The sequence below is a fragment of the Balaenoptera ricei genome, chromosome 13 (assembly GCF_028023285.1).
Source record: "Balaenoptera ricei isolate mBalRic1 chromosome 13, mBalRic1.hap2, whole genome shotgun sequence".
Classification (NCBI taxonomy): domain Eukaryota; kingdom Metazoa; phylum Chordata; class Mammalia; order Artiodactyla; family Balaenopteridae; genus Balaenoptera; species Balaenoptera ricei.
The window spans coordinates 11,005,446-11,026,817 of record NC_082651.1 but is presented as its reverse complement, the minus strand read 5'-3'; the positions used below and the strand labels follow the sequence as shown (position 1 = coordinate 11,026,817).

General features: G+C 52.4%; 1 protein-coding gene across 2 annotated transcripts in view; it reads left to right on the top strand.

The window, feature by feature from the left end:
* KCNIP3 (potassium voltage-gated channel interacting protein 3) overlaps window positions 1-21,372 on the top strand; it is an 88,263-nt gene that overhangs the window by 58,160 nt on the left and 8,731 nt on the right. For both annotated transcript variants that reach the window (XM_059893435.1, XM_059893433.1), the window contains exons 3-5: window positions 19,963-20,087; window positions 20,528-20,597; window positions 20,857-20,927. In XM_059893435.1, the coding sequence (XP_059749418.1) occupies window positions 19,963-20,087; window positions 20,528-20,597; window positions 20,857-20,927 (266 nt within the window). The remainder of the gene's footprint in view (window positions 1-19,962; window positions 20,088-20,527; window positions 20,598-20,856; window positions 20,928-21,372) is intronic.

Here is a 21,372-nt window from a genome sequence, read left to right as displayed (position 1 = left end):
TAGAGACTAATAAAGGGGAGGAGGGCAGGGAAGTCACCTCTGCAGACATGACATTAAGCTGAGAACCAAAGGATGAGTAGGATGTGTGTAGGGGAGGAGGAGGAAGGGTACTACAGCTCAGGGAAGAGCCTGCACAGAGACCTGGGGATGGGAGAATCCTGGTACCTGCAAGTGTGGCTGCGGTCACATGAGCAAAGGAGAGGAGGAGGAGCCTGACCACATGGGTCCACAGGCACGGAGTGGTGTTGAATTAAAATCACGCTGGAGCGTGACTGCTTGGGTTCAAATCCTAACGCTGTGGTTTATCAGCTGTGTGCCCTTCAACAAAGCATTAACCGCTCTGTGCTTCAGTGTCTTCCTCTTGCCAAGCCCCTGCCTTATCGGGGTCTGTGAGGAATGAGGGACATGAGCTGTGTTGAAGTGCCTCGTACACAGTAAGTGCTCAGAAGATGTCAGCTGCTCTTATGGGGCTTGTTGTGGATTTTGGTCTTTGTTCTGTGAGTAGTAGAAAATGCATTCATCGGGACCGTCTTGGTTGCAAGGGACAGCAACCCAACTCACACTGGCTTAAGCAACAATAGGAGGATTTATTGGCTCCTCTAACAGAAAGATATAGGTTTGAATGTGCCATCAGGCACAGCTGGATCCAGGCACACAGTATTGTGTACTGGACTGTTTCTTTCTCTCTACATTTTGCTCTGCTTTCTCATGAGGTGACTACATTCTCAGGCTCTCTGTCCTCACATGGTGGCGGGGTGGCCACTTAGCTGCCATAGTAAGAGAGAGTGCTTCTCTCCTGCTTGTCCAGGGCCAGTCCCATGAGGTCTCTCATCAACCTGGCTCCCATCCGGTGCCCATCCCTGAGTCAGTCACATGGCAGCAGAGGGGTGTTGTGGAGTAGGAAAAGAGGAATTGATGCTGATCGACCAGTCATATCCCCAAACCTCTGAAATCACTGGCCTGAGGCTGGCAAGGGCAGGGGGTTCAACAAAGGAAATCAGGGTGCTGTTACCAAATCAGGGGGAGGGATACCAAGCAGGCAAACACAACCAGTGTTGAGTCAGAGAGCCACTGGAGATTACCAAGCCAGGGAAGGAGAGGACCTGACATTCACCTTGAGATGACCATTCTGGCTGCCGAATGGAGAAGAGATAGGAGGACAGAGTGGAGGTGGGGAGAGGCATTGGGGCAGCGGGTGATGTCGCGAGTACAGGAGAGAGGGACGATGGTGTGGCTGGGCTGGTTGCCACCAGGAGCAGAGATGGATGAGAAAGAGGCACGGTGCCAGAGCTAGGTGACAGACTGGGCAGGAGTGGGGACAGGCAGAGCCCAGTCTAAGAGCTAGGGTTTTGGCCTGAGTGGTCGAGATAAGGAGCTTGAGGAGGTGCTGGTGTGGGGCAAGACCGAGTGTTCGGCTTTGGCTGAGCTGCATTTGAGGAGCCCTGGGACATCACAGGGAGGAGTCCTAGAGGCATTTCTTTGGCCTGTGGAATTCTACTCCTGGGCATTCTTGTCTGGTTGTTATGAAATATGAGAAGGATGAATAAATTGCATAACGCCTGCTCTGCCCAGTAGAATGCACTAGAACCAAGGGAGGCCTGCCCTCCAGAGAGTTGGGACAGGAACAACTAACTTGCTGGGCTGTTTGCAGGCAATGTGTCCCTCTAAACAGCATGTGTCCATCCTCATTCCTCCCTTAAGAGTCAAAAGACCTCTTGAAATCCTTGGGCAGCTAGGTGATCAGGAACAGCAGGCATGCGGCATCCAATGAATGTTGGCCAAACTGACAGGGTCCCTGCCCACAAGAGCGGTGGGGCAGCACGGATGACGTGGAAGATGTCTGGGCTGACAGCTGAGACACACAGCGCAGAAGGTGTGGCCCACGCAGCAGAGGCCTTGGGGGTTCAGAGGAGAGAGGGTTAATGCAGGTGGTTGGTGGTGTGATCCGGGCTGGTTTCCTGGAGGCAGAACTGGAGTGGCCTCAAAAATATTCCAGGCCAAAAAAACCCCAAAAAATTCCAGGCCAAAGGAAAACCATAACCTCAGGCGTCGGGGTGCAAGCCTAGGTTTAGAGGGCACCCCACCCAGCTCCAAAGCAGCTGGGTCTCTGAAACGTTCTAAGTTAGATGAGGACACCAGTGCCTCGGGGACCTCTTCCACCTCTTGAGTTCTCCAGCGAGGGCTCAGGGCCCTCCAGGCTTCCCTCGTCATCTGAGGAAGAGCCAGTGGCTCCCTCTTATTTCTCTACATCTGTGGCAGCCCTCAGCCCCCTGCCCTGCAGAGATTTCTCTGTCTGTGCCCCTCCCCTGAGCCTGCCCCTCCCCCAAGGCAGGGAGCTGGCAGGGAGCACTGCCGACACCCAGCTTGCCTTTGGCGGGTGGGGGAGGGGTGAGCGCATGCCAGGGCAAATGCCCCCCTGGGCGGAGCTAGAGGCAGCTGGGAGAGGCCTGGCCTGGCACTTCATGGGTGTGGGGAGGATGTGTGGGACTTGGGGGATTGTCTGCCAGCTCCACTCTCCAGGTCCTGGGCAAGAGGAGGTGTGACAGGGCTGCCAGCACAGCCTCCGTGGACCTAGGTTGGCCCCAGAGCTGGCAGGCCCCGGGCTAGTGAACGAGCAGGGGAATCAGCTTCCCATCCATTAGGCCCCTGGCCCGGGCTGCTAATGCCGAGCGGACATTCTGCTCTCAGCCCTGGTATCCACTTAGGCGTCGTTAATATTTTACACCGCAGAGCCAGAGATCAATGTCTCGTTTCTAGCTCAGTGTTTATGGGCAGTCACTGAAGCCTTCACAGGGGAGATGCTCGGCAGCACCAGGGGAAACTGAGGCAGGGAGCAGGGCTGGGGCAGCTCAGGAGGACCCGCCACCCCCCGAGATGGCTTCCTTTGCTTGCTCTCTTCTCTGCCCCCCTATCTATCTGAGGTCTGGCACCCTGTACACATCCTGCTCCAAGAACAGGGGCCATCGGAGCCTGTGACACATGCCAGTCCTTGTCTAATTCAATCTTTTACAAGCCCCTGGAGAGGTTGGATTATCACCCCCATTTTATGGATGAGGAACAGGCTTAGGGAGGTTTCGTATCACTGGGCTCTTAACCAGGCTATTGAGCGAGGATTGGTGGGAACTAGCTGCGACACAGGCTAGATTTTGCTCAGCACTTAAGTGTGTAAATTAGATGGCAGGAGGCTTTTTAACCTTTCTAGACTTTTACACACAAGCAACTCATGGGCTCTAACAGAACCACATTCTCCTGCAATCGTTAGCGTCTGTACTTAGACCTCTTGCCTTTGGTCAGTGGAGACTCACCACATGCCCACTTAAATGGAATTGAAAGCTGTGCATTTACAGTTCTTTAAAAATATCTCCAATAACTCAGTCTTTTAACCAGGTGTGTTAAATAGTGAGGTTGAACTGCACAGGCGGAAAGAGACGTCACAGCCTCTCTCTGCTTCAGCTTCCACCAGGAGCAGTGCGGTTTCCTGGGACAGCATCTGCTCTGGGATCCAGCAGGCCTGGGCTGCACCTGTATCCCCTTCCATAATCCACCCTCTAGGTCTCGGTTTTCTCACCTGTAAAATGGGGGAAGAGGAATGCCCACTGGGGGAGCCCTTAAGGATTACAAGTAAAGCTAAAGGCTTGGCTCGCTTGCAGCTCCTGCGGGGCCTTCAGCGGCTCACGCGGCGGTTTCCCGCCCCGCTCCGCCCCGCCTTGCCCTGCCCTGCCCTGGGAACTGTCCCCTGAGCCTGGGACGCAGTACACGCTCAGTATTTGTTGAATGAATGACAGAGTGGGTAGCAGAGGCTCCATAAATGGAAGCTGCTATTGTTCAGGCCTCAGGTCCAAACAGGGTTAACGCTCACAAGCGTGGTACGGGGCTGGATTTCCCCCTCCACTAAGACAACAGAGAAAAGGAGAACTTAGTGTTCACAGCAGCGCACGCTTCCAAGCGCTCGGAGTCTTGGGCTGGTGAGGACACCGCGGTGCGGAGCGCCCGCTGGAGGGCAGCGGAGAGTCACGGCTCCCGCCCTCAAGTCCCGGAGTTTGGGGGCTTGGAGGATTCCGGGCTCCGCCCTGCCACGCCCCCTCCTCTCCCCTTCCTTTCTCCTTCCTTTCCGCGGCTTTCCTTTCCTACCCAGTGTACCCAGGCAGGAAGAAAGCGATCCACAAACGATTTAGCACTCCCTTGCACTGCCCGCGCGTAGCACTTGGCATCCGCTCAGCTCTTTCCCACAGCCGGAAAGGCAGGCACCAGCCCCTCTTTGGGGAGGAGGAGGAGGCGGCAAGTCCGTGACTCGACCAAGGTCACGCAGCAAAGTCAGAATTTGAACTCAGCTCCATAGACTCTAATGGTAAAGCCCAACTCCCTCCCAAAGCCTCGAGCGCATGCGGGTTTCCAGAACTGGAGAACTTTGGATACCAACTTTTCCATTTTCAGCGGGGGCCAGACCCGGGCCAAGTTCAATCTCCGGCCGTGGGCTGATGGTTGTAGGAAATACCCTGGGTCGAGAGGGCTCCCCGGATCCTCCTAAGGCCAGCTCTGTGCTGGCCCGCCGGGCGGAGATTGGCGGTGGCCAGGCTCAGTGCTCCTCCGCCAGGAGAGGGGAGCCCCGACTCCCCACGGGGAGCGGCGCTGCGGCTCCCTTCCTCTCCGGCCCCGGCCCCCTCCCCAGCCACTCGGCCCCACCCTGCACGGGCGGTTCGGTGAAACCGCCGACCGCGCGGCCTCCCGGGGGCTGGCGGGGTAGCGGTGGCTCGGAGCCAGACTCCGTCTCGGGGCTGGCCCGTGCGGGGCGGGGCCGCCTCCCTCCGCCCCTTCCCGGGCTGGCGCGGGGGGGCCGCAGGGGACTCCTCCCCCGGTGGTCGCCGCGCCTAGGCCAATGAGCGCGCGGGGAGCCGCGATGGAGGCTGGGGCGGCCGGGAGCGCCCGGGAACGCACGGGTCCCCCGCAGCCGCCGCGCCCCCGCGCCCCGGAGCCCGTGGGGCTGGAGAGGGGGCGAAAGAGGCGCGGCGCCCTCGCCGGGCATGGAGGCGCCTCTGGCCCGCGCCGGCCGCCCAAGCTGCGCTCCGCGCCGCCGCCGCCGCCGCGCCTCGAAGTTTGCCGGCTGACTCGGAAAGTTGCGCTCTGCTCGGCCGCCGCGCGGGGTCCAACCTCCTGGCCGGTCCCAGCTCGCCGCCGCCGCCCTCCGCGGGGCCCCGGCCCCGCCGACACCCGCAGCCCCGCCTGCCGGGAGCATGTGAGCCACGGTCTCCCCTAGAGGCCGGGCAGGCTGCACCGGCCCCGGTGCCTCCAGAGGCAGCGCGCGGGCGAGGGGCACGCCCCGGCCCCAGGCAGCCCGGGCCGCCATGGGCATCCAGGGCATGGAGCTGTGCGCCATGGCCGTGGTGGTGCTGCTGTTCATCGCCGTCCTCAAGCAGTTCGGCATCCTGGAGCCCATGTCCATGGAAGGTAACGCACGGCCACCCGCCCCTCCGCTGCCCTGCGCCGGGGGCCAGCGGTCAGAGGGGAGGGAGCAGCACTTGCGCTCCGGGGTGCGGGTTCTCGGGTCCGGCGAGGAGCGGCCCTCAGGGACGCTGCGCTCCGCGGCCCTGCCCGCCTCGGCAGCCGCCCCCTCCCGGCTCCGGAGGGCTGGCCTGGGACTAAGGGGGCAGAGAGGGCTTGGGCTCCGAAGAGTCCCAGAGGGGATGGAAGCGCGGCGCTTGGGGTGGGTGTGAGTGAGATGCCGATGACACCTTGAGAGGGCACCCCTGGCTGTCCTAGGCCCGCCGGTCTTAGCCGCCCGCAGTGAGCACCGCCGGCTTGGCCGCCCGGTGGTGGGGGGTGGCACAGGGTGAAGATAACGGGAAGGACCCTCAGCCCAGGGCGTCAGGCTGCAGCAGCGAGTAACATAAAACCTCTGCTGAGTGATGGGCCGTTCCTTCGACTCTTAACCCGCAGTCCCGTTCCCCTGGCAAGGCTCAGGGATAGGTAACCAAACCCTCAGGCGCCACGTTTCGGTCCCAATAAAATATTAACTGAGGAGACAGACCTGCTCTTAAATCAGACACTGATGGCCTCCCTGGGACCCCTGACAGGGACCCTTAGAGTTGATTCCCAACCCTAGGTACCTCTCTCCCACTTCTGGGCAGGTTAAAAGGAGCCCCTCCAGGACACACCCATTGTGAAGGGGACCTTGACCCACCAGGGCTGTAACTTATCCTCTGCGCCCTGAACCTCTGGACTGTGGGGACGGGGCCAGCCGGTCCTGTTCCTGTCACCTGTGTGCCCCTACTGTCCTCTCAGAGGAGGATGGGCATCCTGCCTGCCTCAGCACTCTGCTGACCTTGCCAGGCTCCAGCTCCTGGGACTGAGACCCAGAGGCCCGGAGAGGGGAGGAGGAGGAACCTCTCCTTGCCGCTGGACTGCCCCACAGCCCCTCTCTCCGGCCTAGGGATGAGCCACAACCCCCTGCAAACGGCTGCTGAGGGCAGGAAGGGGCCCAGGGCCAGGAAGCAAGGCCCAGCTCCATTCAGAGCCCAGGGCTGGCTCTTTTCCTGAAGTCCACGGCCATGTGCCCTTCAGAAGCCACTGGGCGGCATCACACCTTTTCTAGGTGAGTTCAGGAGGCCCAGAGAGAAGGGACTTGCTCAAGGTGGTTCTGAGAAGTGCCACCTTGAACTTTACATTTTAATTGGGGAAGAAAATTGCCCAAACTGGGCTTGCACTTGGCTGGATGGATACTGACCCTGGCAGGAGGAATCTATGACAGGCGACTCCATAGGCAATACAGGTAGGGGTAAGTGGGCATCCCACACTGCTGTGCCCTGAGGACCCACGCTTCCCGGGGACACTAGCCTGCCCACTATCCCCTATCCTTTCCCCATCTGGAGACTGCAGTGGGGTGGTTGGTACTGGGGAAACCAAGGCCACTACGTTGCTCTTTCCCCGTTTCCTGGGTCCTCCTGGGACCACCAGAGGCCGGGAGCAGCGGCCAGGCTCACTCTATTTAGTACTACAAACCCTTCTTAACTGAGCCCAACATGCTCACAGGTCTGGCAGCCTGAAGTTTACCTTTGTGATTTCTAAGAGGGATTTCTTTACAGGGTGGATCGGATGCGCAAGACTACGGATGGTTTATTCAACTTGCTAAAAAAACCCACTTCAGGCTCTAATGAGTTTGTCTTTTCTGGTATATTTGCCCATTTGTGCCCCTTGGAGTTCTGGGGTCTCGATGCAGTGGGAGAAGCACAGAGCCTCAGAGTCAACCAGGTCTGAGTTGGGATCCTGGCACCCACACATACTGGCCGTAAAGCTCCTTAACTTGTCTGAGCCTCAGCTTGACTATCTGTAAAGTGGGGCCAATAATTCCTGCCCCATGGGGCTGCGGCACACTTTAGTCAGTAGGGCTTTAATGGCCCCCAGGATTGTTCTTGGTGTGTAATAAATGCACAAACGTTGTGAACCATTGCTATCGCCAATAATTAGCGATAGAATGATCACTCTTAATAGCAGAACTGATTCACAGATGAAAACATTCTCTCACTCAGACAGGCCTCCCCTGCCTGCGTCAGAGGGAGGGAGTTATAAGTACCAGATGTTCCATGTTGATGGGGAGTGGTGCCCGCTACGTGCCTGGAAGGACCCATTGGTCAGGCAGTGTCTAAGGGACTGTCATGGACCGTGAGGAGCCCAGACCCTTCGGCCCCAGCCTGGAGGTGAGCTGGCACTGAGGGAAGAGGGCTAGTGCCCAGCTCCCCTCCAGGCCTTCTGGTGTGCAGTTGGACGTGCTCTTGTCCTCTCTGAGCCTCCGTACTTCTCATCTGTAAGAGACCAGAGTTATGGTGTCCCTGGGGATTGTTAGGAACTAATGGATTTGAGTTCTAGGGACGCAGGCTTCCAGAAGTAGATGCAGAAGTTGAAAGACCTTCCTCTCTCCGCCCTGTCAGTCTCTGTCTTGGGGCGGCCCCATCGCGGGGAGTTCCAGCCTGGGTTGGCCACTAGCTCACTGGGTGACTTTGGTGCATCTAAGCTTCTGGAACCTCAATTTCCTCATCTGTAGAATGAGGATAATAACAGAATATTTTCTCTTATACACCTCACAGGGGTGTGGTGAGCTGAAGCACTTTGAAAAAGTTACAAGTGAGACTCAAATCTAAGGGATCTCAGAAGTGCGAGCACACTGGTAAAAAGTGAGCCTGGGCTGGTAAGCCTGGTGCTTATTTGCAAGGCTGGCCCAGCCCTGACACCAGACTTTCTCGTCCACATCTGTGACCCAGGGCTTGACTTTGGCTGCTGCCTCTCTTATCTCAGTTCAGATTTCCCAAGTTCTAGACTAGTAGCTCTCGACCGAGGGCAGTTTTGCTCCTCAGTGGACGTTTGGTAATGCCTGGAGGCGTTTTGGATGTCACAGTTGGTAGGGAGGGTACCACTGGCATCTAGTGGGCAGAGGCCAGGGACGCTGCTAAACATCCTGCAAGGCACAGGCAGCCCTCACCATGAAGAATGCTCAGGCCCAGTGTCCGTGGGGAGGATGAGCGTCCTTGCTCTAGAAGGAACTCTGACCTGGGACTAGGAGAACTGCCTTTCAGCTCTGATGTGGTCCCTGACCTGCTGTCCTTAACTTGGGAAAATCACTTTTCCAATCTGAGCTCTGCTTCTTTGTCTGTAAGTGAGCGGTTGGATTAGAGGCACCATCTCCCATGGGAACTTTCCCTGACCCTTCTGGATCCCTGCCCCTCAGGTTGTATTAGATGACACTGACCTGAAATTTTCTATGTCCCTGTCCCCACCAAATGTGAGCTCTCCAAGGGCGACACGGACTTGTGTCCATACACTTGTGGCCCCAGAGTGTGCCCAGCACTGCCTGGCAAACAGCAGGTGTTGAGTCTGTGTAGACCATATGCCATTTTCAGCCACACTTGTTGGGCACCCATTGTATGCCAGGTAGTGTGACGCTGCCAGGAACGCAAGCAATGCAGGATCTTGACCCTCCCTTTAGGGCAGCCCTGGGAAATGCCCTCTGAGGGAAGGGTCCCACTGGCTGGGGTGGCGGCAAGGAGGCTGGATTGCGAGGGCCTGAGTACACGTAGGTATAGAGAACAGAGCAAGAGAGAGTAGTGCCCAAGGCAGAGATACGCACAGCCTGGCCCACCACCCTGTTGCTGCCTCTGAGTGGCGGCCCCAGCCCTCTGCAGCTGCCCTCTGCACAGCTGCCCATGGGGGCCCGGCCTTGCAAAGGTGACCCAGGAGCCTGGTGGGTCCACAGCCGACTCTTGGCTTGGAGCAGGCCCATGGGTCTGCTGTTACTCCTACTCCTTCTCCTGCTCTTCTTCCCCCCAACACCCTCTGCTACCTTTGCTGAGGGCGTGGTGATGTTCTGAGCATCCTGGATTCCCTTCTCCTTGGCGGGGTCCACCACTCTTGGTAAATTGCAAGTCCCTCAAGACTCCTGCAGCCCCTGGGCAGAGTTTCCAGATCTGGGATGCTAATGACAATGACAGTAGCCGGCATCTAGTGAGCGCTCTCTGCACTAGGCACTTTATACACATCATAATTTTGTCCTCAACAGCAGGCCCACTTTACAGATGAGGAAACTGAGGCTCAGGGAGTGGCAGAGCTAGTACCTTTTCGAACTCTGGCGCACCCGTCCTGGATGCATCTCTAACTCTGCACGGCTAAGGCGGCTTTGGACACAGCTCTGTGTCCCGGCCTTCTACAGTGCAGGTGTCAGGAGTCCAAAGTGGAGGCAGCTGTCCGGGTTCATATCCCAAGTGGGAAAAGTCTCCCTCGTAGAGCTGCATGAATGTGCGCAAAGCTCATAAAGCAGGGCCTGGCATGGAGTGAGTGCTGTATGTGTTAGCTCTCGTCATTTCTTACCAAAAATGTCCTAGCCCAGATTCCCCCCAGCGTCACACATCACTAACTTGTGCACTAGAAGTTAGCGGGAGAGGAGGGTGCACTTGACAGGCACTTCACCACGGTGGGTGTCCTTCACTGTGTGCTCTGTAAGGTCCGGGCTCCTGGGCCCCCGGGCCTGGGAAAGGGAAGGAGAGAGGCAGGCTCTGTGTGGGTGGCTTCTGCAAGACAGGGAGGTGGGCTGGAGCCCAGGCCTGCTGTTGCTGTGGGCTGGGGGACTTAGGCAAGGCCCCCTCCCCACCTCCGCAAGTCAGTGCCTCGACTGTTGCACATCTAGTCACAGTCAGAGGTTTCAAAGCAGTTTGATGGAACCTCAAACGAAGCCTTGCTTAGAAGCCTGGACCCCCGACACATAGAAAGGGCGCTGCTCAGATTGAGAAGGGAGTCTTGCCCCACAGGCCTCCCCTTACCCCACGGCAGTCCCCGGGGCTCCTCTGTGGGACCCCAAGATCTAGGTGTCACTTGACCAGCAGAGAGGGAGGGGACCACATGGAGGACTCAGAGGCCCCAAGAATGCAGGGACTGTAGAGCCTCCCGTTGGTAAATCAAGTTAAGCTTCATGTTGTAACCCAGCCTTGGTGTAAGGAAGTCCCTGAGCTTTCCCCTTGATGACCACATGGATGCCTTGTGAATTCTCAAATTCAATCACAACAAAGCCCGGTGCCCCCGCCTCGCTGGCACCCTGATCCGGGGCTGGTCTGCCTGTTGGCTGTGCCAGTGCCCCCCACCCCTGGTTCCTACGTGTGCCAAGTCCTCGGCTGGATATGCCCATTCACAGCAGGCTTCAGGAATGCGCCGCAGCCCACCGAGGGCACGCTGACCAGCAGCTGGGTTCAGGAGGGATTGGAGCCATCGAGTGTGGACGGCAGCTTGGAGTCTTGCTGCAAAGGGAAGCAAAGCTGGGTGCTGGCTGGCAGGAGAAGCAGCCTAGTGGGGAGCCTCGCAGAGGTGTCGGGGCAGCCAGGGTTGTGGGAAGGCTCCTGCACGCGGGCAGGTGAAAAGCGCCCCTCACCCCGTACCTGGTGCCCTTAGCTCAGAGAATGAAAGACTCGGAGCCACCTTTCCCAAGCCCCTGCAGGTGGGTCCTGCGCAGAGGGGGCTGCGTGGAGTGGGGGACGGGAACAGGGACTGAGACTTTTACGCAATGGGAAGAAAGCCTGGTTTGTCACCTATCAGGCTGTGGTACGACCTTGAGACGTTTAGCCTTAAAACAATTCTCTTCAAACCTCATGCTTTCACTCCTTTGACAAAATGCTTGTTTGATAGAGAGGTGAAATCTGTATTGCTGACCCCCTGGTTATCAATGAATACTACTTAATGAGGAGGGGATGGCCCCGGACTAGCCCCTAGAGAGGGGAGGGGAGGGCTGAGCGCAGGGAGATGATAGAGGCAGGTTGGCTTCACAGTTTTGCCAAACGAGGCTCTTCAGCGTGTTGAGGAAAGCCGTGCCGGTGGCTGTTTAGGTCCATTCATCGCCAGTGCACCTGTGATTGCAGAAGGAGGGTGTGATGTCTTGGGCAGCTCCTAAGAGATCTGGCTGCGTCTCCACTGAAACTAACCAAAGAGGGAGGAACCTGTGCATTTCTCCTGTGCAAGAGCCAGGAGAGGCCTCCAGCGCCCCTGGGAGCAGGTAGGGTCCCTGGCACCTGGCCTGACGCCGTGGGCGTCAGGAAGGAAGCGGGCTCCCTGCTCCTGAGACGACCCCACAGAGCCCAGCGTGAGGCCAGCGGGCCGGGCAGGATGCTGTGGCATCGGGCTTCTGGAGGAAGGGGCACCCAGCTCCTCAGGAAGGAGGGTGGGGAAGGGTCCACAGAGCCCAGGAGTCGGGTGGGCGTAGAGAACTGGTAGCTATTTCCCAAGCCAAGAAACACGAGGGATTTCCCCTGCCTCTTGTATTCTGCCGGCCCAAGTGCAAGTGTCAAAGTTAAAAACTTGACTCTCACTTGTTTAGGGAACAAGCAGGAGAGCAAAGCTGTTTCAGAAACTGATGCTACATAGGAATCAAAACTGGTTGATGTTCCAAAGGGCAAATTAATAGCCAGTAACTTTAAGGGCCATGTTTTCCAAAGATGGAAATCATTCCGTCCCTAGTGGACACAAGTCATTTGCAACCCGTCAGTCTGGTTGACATCTAGCTTCGCAGCACCTGGGCTCTGATGGATAGAAAATAAGTCAAGCAGAGTTTCCTAAAGCAAGTGTTCTAGTGTGACGTTGAAAAGCCCTTGGTGATCTTTCTGCCTTATCTTCCAGTTTTGGGTAATTAACACCTGCGTCTTGGTGGAAGGCACCAGCAGTCACTTAGTCTCCCAGGTCAGAAACATGAGGTCATCCTGGGCTCTGCCCTCCCAGCCCTGGTCCACTTGGTAGCCAGGGGCAGTGGCTTCTTCCTTCTTGACACCTCTGCCAGTCTCTCTTCTCTATGTCACCTCATTTGACACCCGAGGCCAGAGTGGCCATTCTGGAATGAAGATCAGGCAAGCCCTTCCTCCACTCTGGCACTTCCGTGGCTCCCGTGCCCATATATCCCTTGGCTCACCTTGGACCCTCTGCCCAGGGTGCCCTTTGACCGTGCTGGCATTGCACCTGAGTCTTGGAGTATCACCTTTCTCTCTGATTCCCCACCCACCCCCTGCCCAACAGGTGTGAACCACACGGCATGTTGCTTCAGGAGGTAAGCCTGGACTAGAGACATTAAAATTGACACCCAAGGCAATAATCCACGAACCCACCCAAGCAAACATAGCCGTGGGGGATCCGCCCATCCAGCATGTGCTACAGAGCGTGCCTCACATACAGGTACTGTTCCAGGGCTGGGTGCAGCAGTGAGCAGGCAGGAGAGCCAGTTGTCTTGTTCTGCTCGGGCTGCTATAACAGAATAGCATGGACCAGGGGCCTTAAACAACATAAATTTATTCTCTCACAATTCTGGAGACCGGAAGTCCCTGATCAAGGTGCCAGCGGGGTTGGCTTCTGGTGAGGCCTCTCTTCTTGGCGTGCAGACGGCCACCTTCTTGCTGTGTCCTCACATGGCCTTTCCTCCCCCTCATGTTCGAGGGGGAATCACTCTTCTTCTTCTTATAAGGTCACCATAACCTATTGGATTAAGACCCCACCTTTATGACCTCATTTAACCTTAATTACCTCCTAAAGACCTCATCACGTTGGGGGTTAGGGCTTAAACATATGAGTTGGGGAGAGAGGGACACAATTCTGTCCATCACACCAGTAAACAGAGAAATATGCATATGCCAGGGAGTCATGGCCAAATGAAGAAAGTAAAACAGAGACGAGGGATAGATAGGAACATGGGATGTGTGTGACACCCCTGAGGAGGTTATGATTGATCAGAGGCCTGAAGGAAATGTGGGTTCCAAGGGAAGAGAATTCGAGCCAGAGAGAAGAGCAAGGGAGTGTGCCTGGTGGGTTTGAGGGGCCAGAGGGGCCAGCATGGCTGAAGGCGGGGGAGCAAAGGGAGGGACCTGGGAGATGAGGTCAGAGCTGGGGGCGGGGGAGCACATTTATTGGCCATTTAAGGACTTTGGTGCGGGAGGTTGTTGCACGGAGGGGTACCTGAGGATATGTCTTCAGCAGCTTCCTCCAGCGCTATTTCAAAAATAGACCGGTGGGATCCAGGGCAGAAGCAGGGAGAGAAGCCAGGAGGGATGATGGAGCCCTGGAGTCTGGTGGGGGCAGTGGAGGTGGGAGAGGGGCTCAGAGGCAGGTGCAGGTTGAGGGTAGCGCTGGCAGGGTTTGCGTGGGGATTGAGTGTTGGGAGGAAGGTCTATGCCCAGGGTTTCGACATGAGCACCCACAGGATGGAGTTGTCGTCCATTCTTGTACCAGCCTCACAATTTTTATTACAGTGATTACGAATATGTGTTAGTATCTAATAGGGAAAACTCCCTCTACTCTTCCTTTCTAGATTTTTATGGATTTTTTAATTCCTCATTATACATTTCAGAGTAAATTTATCAAGGTCTTCAAAAACTCCAACTGGGTTTTTGATTGAGATGGTGTTGAATTTACAGTTTATTACAGGAGAAATAACATCTTTATAATGTTATTATGGTCCTATCTAAAATAGAATGTCTCTTTTATTCAGATTATCTTTCTATATAGCAGTCCTTTGAGTTTTGGTTAATACTTAGATACTTTTAATTTTTATTGCTATTATGAATGTTATCTTTTTTATTATATTTTTTAGGTGGTTATTACTGGTGTAGAAAATTGCTATTGATTTTCATAAATTAATCTTGCATCTGGCAACTTCACTCAACTCTCAGGTATATTGATTCTTTTTGTCACTGTAGGGACCATACCATCTATAAATAATGTTAGTTTTATCTTATACGTCCCAACTCTTACACTGTTTGGGGTTTTTTTGTTGTTTTTTGGGGTGCTTTTTTTTTTGCCTTTTTCAAGATTTCCTTAGAGCATTGGCCGGACATCAATTAGTGGTGACTGTGGCCAACCTTGCCTTGTCCCAAATCTTAAAGAAAATGTGTCTGAGCCTTTACCGTTAAACCTAATATCGTCTGTAAATAAATATATGGTTTGCAAATATAAGCTGCATCAAGTTAATAAAGTTCCGTTTGATTCTTAGCCTGCTAAGAGTTTTTGTCTATTTATTTAATTATAAATAGATGTGGATGTTTATCAAATGCCTTTTCTGTATTAGGATTTTCATATGATTTTTTCTCCTTATACTCTTATAAATAAAACCTTCTTGACCCTAGTGTACTTTAAAAAAAAAAAATACAGTTGGATTCAGTTACCTGACCTGACATTTGGTTTAAGATTTTGCATCTATGTTCAAAAGTGAAATGGGCACATAATTTTCTTTTTGTTTACTTGTTTGTTTTTCCAGCTGTATTGAGATATAATTAACACGTAGCATTGTGTATGTTTATGAAATGATCACCCCAATAAAGTTAGCTGATACATCCATCACCTCACATAATTACCATTTTTGTTGTTATTGTGGTGAGAGCATTTAAGATCTGTTCCCCTAGCAACTTTCAAGTATACAATACAGTTTTGCTAACTGTAGTCCCCATGCTGTACATCAGATCCCCAGAACTTAGTCTTTTTTTTTTTGGATAGTTACATTTTTTTTCTTTAAATTTATTTATCTATTTATTTTTGGCTGCGTTGGGTCTTCGTTGCTGCGCACGGGCTTTCTCTAGTTGCGGCGAGCAGTGGCTTCCCTTGTTGCGGAGCATGGGCTCTAGGCGCACGAGCTTCAGTAGTTGTGGCACACAGGCTCAGTAGTTGTGGCTTGCGGGCTCTAGAGCGCAGGCTCAGTAGTTGTGGCACACGGGCTTAGTTGTTCTGCGGCATGTGGGATCTTCCCGGACCAGGGCTCGAACCCGTGTCCCCTGCCTCGGCAGGTGGATTCTTAACCACTGCGCCACCAGGGAAGTCCAATTTCATTGATTTTTGCTTTTCCTGCTTCCTTTCTTCTGCTTGCTTTGGGTTTATTTTACTCTTCTATTTCTAGTTTCTTTAGGTGGAAGCTTATATTATTTATTTAAAATTTTTTCTCTCTTCTAAAATAGGCATTTATGGCTTTAAATTTACCTCTAAGTACTGTTTTAGCTGCACCCCACAAATTCTGATTTATCTTATCATATGCATCCAGTTCAAAATATTTCTCTGAGCTGCCAGTTATTTTCCTGCAGAACTTGATTTCCATTTGATGTCGTTTCCCTTCATCCTGAAGTTCTTCCTTTAGCATTTCTTGTAGTTCAATTCTGCTGGCAACAAATTCTCTAGCCTTCACTTATCTGAAAATGCCTTTATTTCACCTTTTTTTTTGAAAGATCACTGAATATAGAATTGTAGGTTAATAGATTTTTTTCTTTAAAGAATTACAAGTGTTGTTCCATTGTCTTTTGATCTCCATCATTTCACATGAGAAGTTAGCTATCTTTCTTATTGCTGTTCTCCTGTAGGACCTCCCCTTCTCCAGTGGCTACTTTTAAGATTGCCTCCTTATCTTTGGTTTCCATCAGTTTGATCATGATGTGCCTATGTGTGGTTTTCTCTTTATTTATCCTTTTTGGGATCACTGAATTTTTCGAATCTGTGTATTGATATTTTTCAACAAATTTGGGGAAATTTTGGCCATTATCTATTCAAATATTTTTTATGTCCCACTTTCTCTTTCCTCTATTTCTGGTATTTTAATTACATACATATTAGGCTGCTTGTTATTGTCATTAAGGCTCTATGCATGGTTTTATTAGTATTTTTTTCTCTTTGTTTTCAATTTGGATAATTCCTATTGACCTGTCTTTATGGTCACTGACCTATTTTTCTGTAGTGTCTAAACTTAAGTTCATCAAGTGAATTTTTTTTTAGATGTTGAGTTTTTTTCAGGTTTAGAAGTTCCATTTGGTTCTTTTCTTTGTTTTTTTTTTTATAGTTTTTACTTCTCTGCTAAGATTCCCATCTGTTCACTTTTCTTTCCCTTAATACTTTCAACATATTGGTACTAATTGTTTTAAACTTAAATAATAATTCTAATAATTTAAAAACCTATTAATTCTGATGACTGCTTTATCTCTTGATCATTGGGTTACATTTTCCTACTTCTCGTGTCTTTTCATTTTTTATTATATGGTGGCTACTATGGGTGGTATATTGTAGGGAATCTGGACTATATTATCTTCATAAAAAGCCATTGAATTTTAGTTTGACAGGCACTTAAATTCCTGGCAGATCCCTTCATCTGCACAGACTTTATTTTAGACTTTGTTAGAATAGGTTTGTTTTAACTTTGTTCTTAGTTCTAGAGCATTGTGCTTTCTCCCAAGACACGGCCTTTCTGGGGTTTCAGCTGAATGCCTGAAGTTCATAGGGAAGTATTTCCATTCTAGATGAGCCAGAACTCCCAACTTTTTTCATCATTGCATGAACTCTGATATGTCTTTTCAGGTCTCTGTCCTACTACCCCCCAACAGCTGCTCACAGCTGGGCCTTACGGAGTCTCATTCAGAACATGTGTAGCCCAGCTCTTGGCCAAAGCCCCAAGGGAACCCCACACAGACTTCTGGGGCCCCATCTCTGTGTAGTTCCCTCCTCTCCAGGATGCTGCTCTGCAAGTCCATCTGTCTCAGCAGCTGCAAACTCTGATCTCTGCCTCATCAGCATTTCCCCATGTCACAGAAAGTGTCCCCAGCCCATACCCAGGGTGAATGTGGAGCTCACTTCATATGTTTCCCTCCTCCCAAAGATTGTAGTCCTGTGCTGTAGTCCAAAGCCTGCTAATACTTGCCTCACATATTTCTTCCAGTTTTCAAGTTGACTGTGGTGGGAAGGTAAGTCTAACACTCACTACCCCATCATGACCAAAGGCAAAAGTCTAAGCAGTTATGTTTTTTTAATTGAGGTATAACTTACATACAATACAATGCACAGATGTTAAATGTTCAGTTCAGTAAATTTTGACAACTGTATACACCCTTTTAACCACCACCTGCTGTACTGCTTTCTAATACCATGCATTACTGTTACTTGTCCTATAATTTCATGTAAGTGAATCATAAAGTATGAACTCTTTTATCTCTGCTTTTTTTCTGAGCATAATTTTTGAGATGCATCCACGTTGTTGTATATATCAGTAGTTCATCCTTTCTTAAATGGAATATACTATTCTGTTATGTGAATGTGCCACAGTTCCATTCTTCTGTTGATTGAGTAGTTTCCAGTTTGGGACTGTTATGAATAAAGCTACTATATATATTCTTGTACAGGTCTGTTTGTGCACGTATGTCTTCATCTGTCCTAGGTAAATAGGTTATAAGGTTGATGTATGTTTGACTTTATAAGAATCTGCCAAGCAGTTCTCCAAAATGGTTACACCATTTTACACTTCCACCGACAATATATTATATGAGAGTTCCAGTTGCTCCACATCTTCACCAACATTTGGTGTTGTCAGTGTTTTTGAAATGATAGATCCTTGGGTATGTTGCATTGGAATATCTGCATTTCTTTGACAATGAATGCTGTCAAGCATCTTTTCCTCTGCTTATGGACCATTTGTATCTCTTCTTTTGTGAAGTGGTCTAGTCTTTTGCCTATTTAAAAGATTGAGTTATTAGTTTTATTTCTGTTGATTTGCAGGAGTGCTTTCTATATTCTGGAAATGAGTCTTTGTCAGATATGCGTACTGCAGATATATTTTCCAGTCTATGACTTGCCTATTGAGTTTCTAAATGACTTTATTGCTTTTTCTCTATGTTTGCCTGTTTTCTTTTTCATTAATTTCTACTCTTATTTTCATTATGTCCTTTCTTATAACTTTGAGTTTAATTTGCTCTTATTTTTAGATTCTAGAAGCTTATATTGCTGGCTTTACACCTATCTTCTTTTCTAATAAAGGAATGTAAAGCTAAAAATTTCCTTCTAAACACTGATTTACCTGCATCCAGAAAATTATGGTATGTTGTTTTCCTTATCATTTAATTCAAAATATTTCAAAATTCTCTTTGTGATTTTTCTTCTCTAACCTAGGGGTTAATTAGAAGTGTGTTGTTTAGGGAGTTCCCTGGCAGTCCAGTGGTTAGGACTTTGCGCTCTCACTGCCTGGGGCCTGGGTTCAATCCCCAGTCGTGGAATTAAGATCCTGCAAGCCACACAGTACAGCCAAAAAAAAGGAAAAAAAGTGTGTTTTTTAATTTCCAAATATTTGGGATTTTAAATATATCTTATTGTTTTAGATTCCAATTTAATGTCACTGTGGTCAAAGTCTAACACGCTGCAGGGTGAACCCTGTGAGGCAGCCTCTCTGATGACCCACCCCGGGCCTGCAGAGCCTCACACACCTAGCCTGATCCGGCTGAGCCCTGTGCTGGGCCAGCTCCGTGCCAGCTCCATGCCTGGGCCTCTACCATGAGCACTGCCTCTCAAGAGCTCTCTGCAAATTACCCAGCAGTCAGGCTCTGTTGCCTTGGTCCATCCATGCACCCATTCTGCAAGAGAGCTATATCCTTCCTTCCTTCTCTCTAAATTTCCAGTACCTCCTCCCCACCCCCATCCTTACCCTCAAGTTGCTTCCTACTTCACAGAAGAAAATTCCCCCAAGCTCCTACCATCACAGAGCCTTGATTGCTGAGGCCGTGTTGCAGGGCTCACCTGTTTGGGAGCAAGCAAACAGCTGTGCAGGTAACCATGGGCTCACAGTTCCTTGGGCAAGAGGGGAGACGGGATGGTGACAGAGCAGTGGGGATGGCGCTGCCCATTTCAGTGGGAAGTTCTATAATATGTGAGCCTGCTACTCAGCAAGGGGTAGGTATTCAATGCCGTTTTGTTTATAGCTTTGTTTTATATTATAAACTTGATATGTGCCGTACTAAAATAAATTAGGAAAATGTAAAAAAAAAACAAAACCCATAAGTAAAAAATTAAAGATCACCTGAAATCTACCTCCCCTGCAAAGGGTAGCCATGGTTAGTTAATATTTTGATGCGTGGTTATTAAAGAAAAGATCTGGTCCCTGCCCTACAGACCCTTGAAGTCTGACCTCCTACTCAAATGTGAATAAAAGCCCCAGACCAAATGCAGCTGGACAGCAGCATGTTAGGCTGGATGAGCCAAGAGGAGTGGCCTCCCAATTCCTGGGGGAAATCAGGGCAGGGAGAGGTGCGTGGAGGAGGTGGTCCAGGAATTGTATCTTGAAGGTCGAGGTCCCCTGTGCTTGTCTTCTGTTTTTTCCCCTCCCACCTCCCCTTGTTCAGTGTCTCTCCAGGACAAGACCTGCTCCCAACTCTCATCCCCATCCCACCGTGTGGCTGAGAGGGTGGCACGCTCAAGGTGAGGCCAGCGGGCAGGGCCCACTCTATATGAGGAGCAGGGCAGCAGAGAGACCAGGAGGCACAACTCCTGAGTGTGCTGTTCCTCTATAGCCTGTACATTTGTGCAGTGCACAGCCTGGGTCACTGTACATGGTAGTCGCTCGAGGAGAGTCCCTGCACCCCTTACTTCCGCCCCTTACAGTGCCCACACTGGAGCAAGATGGGGGCGGGGCCGCATGTTCCACCCTCCTGGGTCTGTGTCCCCCTCCAGACAGCAGCGAGAGTGAGCTGGAGCTGTCCACGGTGCGCCACCAGCCGGAGGGGCTGGACCAGCTGCAGGCACAGACCAAGTTCACCAAGAAGGAGCTGCAGTCCCTCTACAGGGGCTTCAAGAATGTGAGTGCCTCCCATCTCCCCAGGAGAGGCCCTGATCCCCCCGGTTTTCCTGTCCCTGGCTGCAGGATGCAGGCAGACCTTCTGGACACTTCCCACGGCACAGTGAATATCCCAGGGCCTTTATGGGGCTCATGTTTTGTGGGAGAGCTGTCTGGGGGGTGGGCCAGGTCCTAGAGTCAGTGTTCTGAAGGCACCCCACCCCCTTCTGTGTGTCTCGATGCTGGTGCAGGGGAGGAACCTGCAGAGGGACCGACCTGGCATGAGGGGACTCACCACCCCCTCCCGCCGTGCCCACCCCACCAGGCTTTCCCCAGCCCGGGGCTGGTGGAGCCCAGCGGTGCCTCAGGCAGCAGGAGGGAGGAGAGAGCCCAGGCCCTGTGGAGTCAGGGTGTGGGACGGGGGTGGCTGGGATTACTGAGAGGGGTGCCTTCCTGCTGCAGGAGTGCCCCACGGGCCTGGTGGATGAAGACACGTTCAAACTCATTTACTCGCAGTTCTTCCCTCAAGGAGGTGAGTCTGAGCCCAGGCCCCCAGTTCCTCCAAAGTTCCCGCTTCGCTGTGGCAGCCCTGCAGAGGGTGGGCATCCCTTTTATGGGGAGGGGACCCTCACCCGCACACGCCCTCCCCAGTATCCCTTGCCCGGTGCTGCCTCCATCCGGCAGGCAGTGGGGGGACTCCAGGCCAGGGCTCAGCAGCAATAGGCTGCGGGTGCTTGGGGTAGGGGCTCAGGCGGCCCCGACACTCCCAGCCTTGCCCTTGGTCTCCCCAGATTCCACCACCTACGCGCACTTCCTCTTCAACGCCTTCGATGCAGACGGGAACGGGGCCATCCGCTTTGAGGTAGGTCCCTGTCGACCCCTCCCACGTCCCCTGGTCCTGCATCTCCCGGCCACCACGCCACCCCCTCGGGGCTGCCGGAGGCTCAGACATGACCCTGGTGTAAACGGTCCAGTGTGTCACCCAGGGAACGAGTGGACTCTGCTTGGCTGGCCCTGGGCCTGACTGTGAAGTCAGTGAAATTTGAGTTTGCTGTCTGGCCACCCTATTCTCAGCCTTTCCTTCCACTCCAGCCCCGCCAAGCCAAGGGAGCTATTAAGGCACGCTGAGACGGTAGTGACCCAACGTGAATTCGCATTTGAAAAGAGGGCGAGGTTTAACTAGAGGTCTGTGCTAAGGGGATCTGGGCACCCCGCCCTGGAACTTACCCCCTTGCCCGAAAACAGGCAGAGCCTCCCCGCCCGAGCAGGCCCAGGGGTCATCCCAGCAGCACTGTGAGCGAGCCTGC